The sequence below is a fragment of the Coffea arabica genome, chromosome 6c, assembly GCF_036785885.1.
Source record: "Coffea arabica cultivar ET-39 chromosome 6c, Coffea Arabica ET-39 HiFi, whole genome shotgun sequence".
In the NCBI taxonomy this organism is placed as follows: Eukaryota; Viridiplantae; Streptophyta; class Magnoliopsida; order Gentianales; family Rubiaceae; genus Coffea; species Coffea arabica.
Genome location: NC_092320.1, coordinates 20,875,014 through 20,885,001, shown reverse-complemented (window position 1 = coordinate 20,885,001; position 9,988 = coordinate 20,875,014). Strand labels below are relative to the sequence as shown.

The 9,988-nt window shown below is 34.9% G+C and overlaps 1 protein-coding gene across 1 annotated transcript; it reads right to left on the bottom strand.

Annotated features, from left to right (window-relative positions):
• Positions 1-257: 257 nt before the first annotated feature.
• On the bottom strand, positions 258-5,919 carry LOC113694269 (amino acid transporter AVT1A-like). The gene is made up of 11 exons (XM_072053272.1): positions 5,336-5,919; positions 4,512-4,792; positions 3,811-4,025; positions 3,345-3,368; positions 3,075-3,255; positions 2,753-2,972; positions 2,512-2,651; positions 2,132-2,293; positions 1,686-1,729; positions 1,029-1,091; positions 258-573 (listed from the first exon to the last, which is right to left on the bottom strand). The coding sequence occupies exons 1-11, from the start codon at positions 5,530-5,532 to the stop codon at positions 481-483; spliced, it is 1,620 nt and encodes a 539-aa protein (XP_071909373.1). The 5' UTR covers positions 5,533-5,919; the 3' UTR covers positions 258-480.
• Between the last annotated feature and the right edge of the window lie 4,069 nt (positions 5,920-9,988).

Sequence of the window (9,988 nt, the reverse complement as noted above, 5' to 3'; positions counted from 1 at the left end):
ATTTGGGATTTTTCTAACGTCAACATGCTCAATAATCAATGCACTTTCTTCTTTTAAAAGGATGGGATTTATATGGGCATGACTGATTATTGGTTTAAGGTGCCCAAGTCAGAAATTTCATCTTCTTGAGATCTGTTCTTCATTTTCTCATAAAGCAAGCCATCCAATCAGAAAATAGAATTTACCATGTGATATCTTTAATTTTGGACATGCTAAGGGAGAATGTACCATATCTTGAAAAGAAGAAATGCAGCAGCTATTGGAAAGATTACTGTCTAATTGCAGTTCCTGTTATTACATATGACAATAAGGAGAATTTAATTAGAAGGATACACAACTGTGACTTAAAAAACCTCCTCCTTTTTGGTGCAAATACACCTTGATGAGATTAGATCTACTACAAAAAAAATAGCCTCAGGGACTTCAAGTGCATGTCCTTACAGAGCAAGGCAACAATATGAATTCTCATGTTACAGAAATTTAGTATTTCTTGACAAGATTTGATACTGAATTATAAGTCCCCACGCATGCACTCACCAATCCCAGTGCAACAATAGCAATACTGAGCACAACCTGGAAGTAAAAGCCACATGTAATCAAGTGAAAAGATGCAATTATATTCAACACAAGATAAAGGTAACATAAAACACAAGAAACACTTGGGGCATGCTTCTGCTATCTTGACTAGTTAACAAAAACTTGTTCGGTTTCCCAAATGACTATGCTTTCCATTATCGCTAGCTTAGCATGTGGTTATACTTCAGGTTGTGGTTATATTGCATATCTACTACAGTTCAGAAACTTATCCTTAAAGAAATTTTTCCTGCCAAAAAGATGTTCATCACATATGTTTTGACTACAAAATTTATCCAGATTCCTGAATCTTGGCGAAAATCTAAGTTTTGTCTATAACCCTCCCAACATTTTGTTCTACATCTTGCACCTTGTACAGAGAAAAAGGACCAGATAGACAGAGAAGCAGTTCATATATGTTACAACAGCAAAATAGTGCAAGGACTTGCTCATACCTGAGTTCTGTTTGCCTTTTTCCCCAATATTTTCACAAAGCATAGTGCTGGCATTACAATTGCCTGGATCAAGTGGCATGTGTTATATAGACAAGTAACAGCAAATGACAGAACAATTGAAGCATATAATATTTTTTGCCAAAAAAAAAAAAGAGAAACATGAGAAGTCAAAGCAATTGAAAAAGAATCAACATTTTGAGGTGTGAAGTGTGGGAGTGGAATGTAAACTCCTTTTCTGCCATTCTCCTCTTATTTTTTTTTTAAACTCTTTAATTATGCAAGTAACCAGTTACCCTGAAAAGATACCTAGCTTGGTTTAGAACACGAAAAAGCAATACAAACAGCTCTCTGTATGATTCCACATCCCAACATACATGGCACTTCAAGAACAACTTTTCCAGCCTATGGGAAGAGGTGAAAATTAGAATTAAACCAATAGTGATTAGTGAGTCTCTAATTACAGACAAAAATTGAGTAACAGTTACAAGTGGAACAGCCATATAGGTGAGGTGCTTTACAATACTGACATAATTTCCCACGAAGCTTTACATGCCTAATGAATACATAAAGCTAGTGAATGACCAGCACTCCCATAAGAAAACTTGGCATTCTACAAATAACATTAAGTTCCTGCTTACAAAGGTGTACTGGACTTACCATAAGAATGCTAAAGAGCGAACCAACTAGAGCCATCACCAGACCTACAACAGAGAGAGAATACACACTTGAGTTGATCTGGTGGTTGTGTCATCGACAGCAGAATAATCTCTCGAATAGCAAACAATCATGTCACAGATTTAGAAACTCTAATTGGTAGTTTCATCTTGGGGACCTATTAGTTATGTCACTAAACAAAGATTTCTGTTGACAAAATATTTTCTGGTTGACATCAACCAACTTAACTTTGCATCATTAAGAAAATTAGACGAGGATGTAGTAGGCCAATTTATGATAAGAGTCCATTAGGATTCCTTGCAGATATTAAAGAGTGATGAACTTGCTTAAACAATGTTCAAACCAGAATTATAGCCTCACCAACCCATTCTCACGTTTAAAGAAAGTCAAGCCCCAAAAGGAACAAAAATAAGACAAGCACTACTTACCAAAGAAAGGAAGAACGAATGCAACACAGAGAGAAGATAGGACAAGTGCTGTCCTTACAGAAATGAAGCACCAGAGATTATCAGAGAACCTAGCAGGAAGCAACTCTTCTATACTTCTAGCCAAGGGATTCATCAACAGGGCATATTTAAGCAGAGCATTAAGGAATTTATCAGAGCAGTTCTCGAGAACATACGATAACATAACATACAAATTGCTTATATTATCAACAACAAAAACTTATAGCAAAGGATATTTAGTGAGTGGGGTGACAACCTGTACAAAGTGAAAAGAACCAGATGATTAACATTGCGTTGAAGTTGGGCAACCAACAAAATGTATAATTGTACAGAGAGATGTAGACAGATATTTCAGATTTTACTCACTGTCGTCCACAATGCAATTTTCGAACCAACTGCATGTTTTGGCAAATTCAGAGTAATCTGAGATTTTGTGCTTTGACCAAACATAAGAAATCCCATGATTGCAGAACCACCATATAGTAAAACACATAGCATGAAACTGCACAAGCAAGGTGACATTTGCAATTCAAAGCCCGTCAAATATAGTTAACCTGACAAGTGTGCTTATGTGGAAACTTCCACAAGATAAGTGCTTTTTACCTTATGACCACTGCTTTAGTAAATTTGGTTTTATCAGCCATTGATTGGTAGATGTTTGGGAAAACAGAGTGCCCTGAATAGCAGAACCCATAGACCCCAATAGCAAAAGGAATACCGCTCCAGTTCACTAATGGACCATTATGTTGAAATCCAACATGATCTACTGTGCCAAGAATAAATAGGCACAAAACTACGATTACATTTGAAATGACCCCTCCAGCTGCAAAAATCACAGTCAACATTCACATTAAGCAGAAATTATCAGCCCACTTTTCAAACAACAAAACCTTAATAAGAAACAATAGCAGAGCAACACAAAGACCTGAAAGATAAGAGATCAAGCGTAGATCTTTTAGCCAAAGAGTGGGTAGAATGACAAGAGCTGTTAAAACTCCAAACAAATGCGTGGAATCCAGTTGAAAACCAGAAAAATCCATAGATGCACGAGGGAATAATCTGGACAGGTTATCTCCTTCTAGAATTATAAACTCCACGCATGTTGTCTGCACTCCAATGAATATGTGTTAGAAACCCGTGATAGGATAAACTTGCAAAGGGATATATAAACACGTAAGGCAAGTGCTTTGCGTACATATAATTCCGCATACAAGATGATCTGCACCAAAACCGAAGAAAGCAATCAGTGAAACTTCAAATTAATTGCTTAGCTACCATGCATTCACTGTATTACATTTTCCACCTACTTGTTTCCGTTTAATTGAAACAGGAGGGTGGCAGCATCAGAATTAGCTTGCTAGCAAGAAAGGTTTAAGTGCCATAACAGTGTCTTTGTGGGAATTAGTATATAAGTTTATCAGAACTAGAGTTGCAGAACTAGCCCCACATTTATAATTTTTACTGAAGTCTGTGTGGTTGGTTAATTGCTGATGATGCTACATAAATATGGCATCTATCTTGTTGGCAAGCATAAGAAGATTAAAAAGAAAGCCATGCCACTGCAATGAATTGTTGATGACAGAATTAAAGTTTCCTACATCAAACCACTCAGTCATTATTAAGCATGAAATCTGCTAGAGTTCAAGTTTAGAAAAACTTACAGAAACAAAAATCCGTCCAAATCTCCCAAATGCTGCCTCTCCCATGTCTGGAAAGGTTAAGATGCCTTCTTTGCTTTCAAAGCAGTGTCTCATAAGTTCAGCAGTATAGCAACAGACACATGCAAAGAGAATAAGCACAAACAAACTTGCCCAGCCACCTTCTCTAACAGTATAAGGTGTAGAAAGAAGTGCAGCTCCAGCCATAACATTTATCCCTGTTTCATTGCAAGACAATATAGGCTGTTATTAACAAGATAAATTCCGCAAGAAAAACAACAAATATTTTCAGTCCTCATTGCCTCTCATCCCAACAAACACACTCATACAATCATGCTCATACCACTACGTTCTATTGTCTCCATGTATGGTAAGGTATCAGCTTTGCACTCTTAAAATGAGCAAGTACACAAGCCCCAATGAATTTGTTCCACCCCCTTTACATGTTTATGGTGTTTGTCCATAGCCTCAGTAAGAGAAACTGTAATTTCTTTTCAAAACATACAGGTAAATTCCAGAAAAACGAAAGACTGAATGTCAAAGAGTAGCAGAAACAAGAAAAACACATTCACAAATAAAGTTGTTACTGAATTTTAATCTACTTTTGGGAATTCCATAGATAGATAATCAAACGAACCACAGGTGTATGAATACTTTAAACAAACGCCAGTCATTCTTGTAAAGGATATGAAGGAAATGCCTACCATTGAATATAGTTTGTGTTAAGTTACATCCCTGACCAATAGGAAGTTCTCCAGTCAATTGTCGGTAAACAGAACTCTTTTCCAGCCAAGAGGACTGCCTTGCAGATATCCTATCTACTTCTCCTTTCTGATTTATGTTCTTGTACTCGGAAAGCAAAGGTGTCTTCCCACTAATGTCCAAGCTATTCTGACTGCTGCCGTCAGGATAAAATGCACCAGATATGCCCCGAAGATTTCCGAAATTTGGCGATGCTGCAATTGAGTAGAAATCCGTTGTTTCTCTGGAATAATACGGAAAAATTAAAGTACATCCATCAACTTTGCAGAACATATCAAATTTATGTGATCGTCACTAAAATCCATTTTGAGTCATAAAAAAAAATGTTTAAAAGCATATATCAAGATTCAAAAGCAAAACAGAGCACCTTATAGAGTATAACCTCACAAATTTGAGTACTAAAACATGGAAAATGCCATCTTCTTGGAACTAAAACGCCCATAGAACTCAACCATGGACTGATTTTGGCAAATACTGAAGTTATAAGAACATCCAATCAGCAAATAACTCAATCCCAATAGACTAAACGCAGAAAGTTCATGCAAGCACCCATGGAATACCAGATTGGTTGGGAGCAAATCCCACTCCTCCACTTTCCCTGGTACCAAAGCAAAACTTTACGCATGCCCACTAGTTGTAAATCTAAATCAGGTAATCAGGCTTCAAATTGATCAATTCTACCATGAATCCTCAGGTTCGAATTGCTATTGCACAAAAGAAACAGAGCTTCTGTACGAAGCCGTATTCGCATAAATTACAAACTTACTTGCAACTCTGAGGCCATTGTTGAGAAATGAACGAAGAAGAAGGCGAAAAACTACGACGTCCACTTTCATTATCAACATCAGCAACACTTTTGTCTCCTTCTTCTTCTTCTTCTTCTGATTCCATCCCCTCTTCTACATCCCCATCCTCTTCCCCACTTTCGAAGAAAACCACTTCTTCTTTCGCCCATTTCGTCATAGCTACTCCTCCAAATACGCTTTAACTCCTCAACCCGACACCAAAATCCCCAGACCCTTTTCCTATAAATGCTTGCTTTTGTTTAAACGTCCAGAATATACGCGAGAGATCAGATGTTTGAATGACAAGAAACCGACGCCTTATACGATGCTTTCTCTGACTTGTATTTGTCTAACCCAAAATTAACGAGGAACATGTGGATGGCTGAAATTGGAACATTATTTATCGTTATGACGACAAAACCACAACTACGTCAAGGTTGAAAGAGATTGAGATGCTGACAAAGCAAGGAAAAAGGACAGAGATGACAGAGTTGCAATGTGTAAATCTGACTGAATGATTGTTATTATCTGCACGGGGCGGGCGCAAGACTGGTTTGGTTTGGTTTGAACTTTGAAGATAAGCGCGTTCGACGCTGATCTTGCAGCCTGCTGGGTGCCACTGCCACCTAAGTCTATGTGTCTAATGTAGGACGACCTAAGCCTGCTGCGTGTTCTGGCTGAACATTGTAGACGACCCTCGCAGTTACGATGAAGGCCGGGGAGACTTTATGTTTTGTTTTGTCTTTTTTTTTAAAAAAAAAAAAAGAAAAGAAAGAAGTGCTATTGTAAAATTTATAAATTAGGGTATTCATCAACCGATCATTGGAAATTCGGTTTAAAAAATTTATTGATTTTATCGATTTTATTCTGTAAGACCAACATTCGATTACCATATGTCGTAAATTGGGCATTGTTAATTGTTTTTTTTTTTTTTGAGGGACCGATTCCAAAATGTAAAAATAAAACAAAAATTCTGAGTTTCTTCCCACCATCAAATTAAAAACAAGGGGTTGGAATTTGAAAAGTAAAGTTTATAGTACGATAAGTTATAATACTTTTTATTAGTAGGTTAGGACCAAATACGGAATAATGGTAGATAATAATATTTGCTAGTTAGATAATATAACAATTTAAATATCTTCTCAGCTTAAACACTACCAGAGGGCGTGATGGGGGAATATAAGAAAAATTCAAAATTCTTTTTAGGGATAATTTCAGAAACCTCCCCTGAGGTTTGTAATAATTTCATTGAGCTCTCTTGAGGTTTTCAATATTACATTTACCTCCCTTGATGATAAACAATGACTATAATAACCTTCATGATTTTTTCAAAGACAAGTCATTGATAAAAAAGTAACAAAAAAAAAAGAGAAAACAATTCTTCTTGACCAGACCACATATTGTGACCAAACTATTTTACCCAAGCCTATCAAATTGTAACCTTCTATCACACAAAAAATGAAGAATTTTGGCAATTGAGGGACTTGGCTGTTTGAGTAGGAAAAAAGTAAGGATTGTGAGTTTTATGACTAACAGTTTGGTAGGCAATATATGGAAGAAACCTATAGAGAAGTAAAGATTACAAAGGTAAGAATTATGAAAGTGGATTTTGTCATCTAAAATAAAGAGTTTGTTTGAAAAAAGAAGAAGTGATAAGAGTTTGAAAATTTGGGTGGACGTAGGAAACCATGGAATGGAAAATATCAGGACATTGGCTAAGTAATAAAACTCATAATTTTGTAGTATACAAGTGTATTTTTTATTTTTAAAAATTTTTAATGACTATTCATATTCTGAAAATTAGATGAGGGCAATTTTGGGCATTCATATACTTTTTGGTCTTACCTCATCAATGTGAAACCCAAACTTATGTTCTAGAGGAGGTATGTGTTATTTTCAAAACATGAGAAGAGCTGTTTGAAATTATCAGAAACATAGGGAGGTTTCTGAAATTATCCCTTCTTTTTATAAGCTCTAATCATTGTCAATGAAATGGACTGTAAGAGAAGTATAGCCATCAATAGCAATCGACATCCACAAATCACAAGTAAAACAAATTCTGTTTTAGCAATCAAATGATATAACTTTCACCTTCTTAGACAAATTTTGTTTTACATGCATTTTTGGGATATCCATTTTGGCAGGATTCCTAGTGATATGCTTCACCTTTGGATTTAAGTACTCAAAAATCTCCTTAATCCCCTCATATTCAACAAATAAGAAAGGCATATCATGCAGAAAAGAAATGAATAATAACTCTCTAAACTTCTCCTGTTAAGTTTAGGATTTTTGAGAGAGCCATGCTTTGTGTCAATAACGTGCTTGTCTAATGTCTTTCGTGTTTGATTTAGGACAAACAATAAGATGATGTTTCATGTTTCCAGTCCTATTTCTACTTTTAAAACGATATACCTTAGCATAATGGATATAGCTTACCATCTAGGCCATCTTTATCCTACAATAAAATGAATATTTTATCAATACTGAATGAAATAAGAATCAAGAGAAGGAAGAAAATTCATAGAACATCAATTGTTTGATTATAGATTATAACATTAGCTTTGTAAATTGGAGTTAAATACTCTTAGTAATTTCATTTTTTTATACAAAGATGAAATTTTTACTTAAGATTCACTGACAAATTAATGTCAAAAGAAATTAAAAGTTTTTAGGAAAAATACGTTTGGTCAACATAGTATGAGAATACATAAGAATACAAAATCTGGCATTCAACTAAATATCAATTGTTCTTGTCGAAAGAAAATAAGCATATTACTTGACAAAAATAGACATATCAGTTGTCTCCACTTTGGAACCAAGGAAAACGAAATTCTATTATTGTCACCATGTAACCTAGTATTAAGCCAAAGTTTAAACTTCAAAAATATTAGTACAACTCCAACTCCAAACGCAATACATCTACTATTTGGTATGGATATAAATATTCACGATAGAATTCATAATTATGTTAAACAAATTTCAACTAAATCCCAGTCAAATTATTTTTTGAATTTTTTCTTTAACTTTTGACCAATATACTGCACATGCCTGATGTAAAGAAAGATCAATACCTACTCAAACAATATACTTGCAAGTCCAAACTTGTGATTTAGGGAATGGGTTTTAAGAAAAGAAGTATGGCGGTAGGGGTGTAGGGTTTTGAATTTAGAGGAAGACAATTAGATAAATGAGTTGGAGGAAGATTAATGAGTCGTCTTGCATTACGTTGATAATTTATTAGTTTGATTTGTAGGTTTTTAGTTTTTAAGAATTGCCTAGTTTATAATATTCTAAAAAAACTATTTTTTACCAAGTTAACATGTCAACCTGTAGGTTGGCCCATCCCAACTCCTTTTTCGTTATATTATTAATAGGTTGACCTAACAATGATCCACTTGATTTCAAGTCATGTTAATACCTGCTAATTCCAGGTCATGTTCGAGTGTTATGTTATCGTGTCGTGTTAGAAATTCACACCCCTACTCAAATGGGTAAAGTGCCACTTTCAAGGGGACCAAAGTTTTATGAACCCTAAAAATAAAAAATTATTGTAGCTTCAAAATTTGAGCTTTGACACTTAGTACTGGGACCAAAGGAGTCACCTATGTAAATCCACTTCTTAGAAGAAAAAGACACCAAGAAAACTCGCGTTTGTACATCAGCTGGTTTCCAAGTCGATTTCGAACTATAGAACTCACCAATTTGTGATTGGATTAGGATTCAAGGATAATGAAGCTGCCCTGAATGAATTTTCTTTGCCGTGTTGAGCCTCGCAACAATTATCGAGGGATTCCTTGTCCAAGTCATAACACGAGTCAGGATATTAGTAGATGATGTATATAATTCTTAGGCTTGTAGTCTTAAGAATCATGACCTATTGTGTATTTTGATATTTTTAATTGATGAATAGAACTTTAATAAATTTTTTATTTGATTTTCTTTCCAGATTTAATGGAAATTATATTTTGTACAACTAGCTAAAGTCCTCCTTTCATCACAATGGAATGATGAGAAGGCGTGGAATATGAAACCATATCTTCAGACCAAGTGAAAATTTTCATATGCTACTAATTAAAGTTTTTCCCATCAAGAATTACTGCAGAAAATATCATTATTTTGCGGGAGGGTCAGGTTAGTTGATAAGGTGAGAGAAATTATAAGCAAAAAATATAGATTTAATATCTCTCACTTACTACAAAAAAAATGTAAAATTATTTCCCCAGGATGTAAATATTGCGGCAGACCTCCTAGGGAAGCGTAAAACATCTCTCATTATGTCATAAAGCTACGAGATTGAAAATTAAGATTTGCAGCAATTAATTAATTAAATCACAAAGCGGAGAGGGTTAGGTAGAAGGGGTGTTTTTGCTTTATCAATTTAAATTTATTTTGGGTTTTGTTAGTGTTCTTAAATTTGAGAAAGATTGTTTTGGCTCAAAGCATGATTATTTGGACTTTCCTTCTTTTTATTAAAAAAAAAAAAAAAAAGAAAACGATGAATTTTACTTTGCTTCTTCTAAATTGTACCTGATTCTCACTTTAACACTCCGAATTTCAATTTTGGACATTTATACTCTAAACTCTCAAATCTGATTCACTCCAATCCAATTATCAATTGCATTAACAATTGTAGA

Coding starts and splice junctions, on each gene's coding strand:
- LOC113694269 (XM_072053272.1), bottom strand. CDS start 5,532: ATGACGAAATGGGCGAAAGAAGAAGTGGTTTTCTTCGAAAGTGGGGAA. Junction 2,652..2,752: donor ACTAAAGCAGTGGTCATAAG/GTAAAAAGCACT, acceptor TTGCTTGTGCAG/TTTCATGCTATGTGTTTTAC. Junction 1,092..1,685: donor CGCTCTTTAGCATTCTTATG/GTAAGTCCAGTA, acceptor CACTTGATCCAG/GCAATTGTAATGCCAGCACT.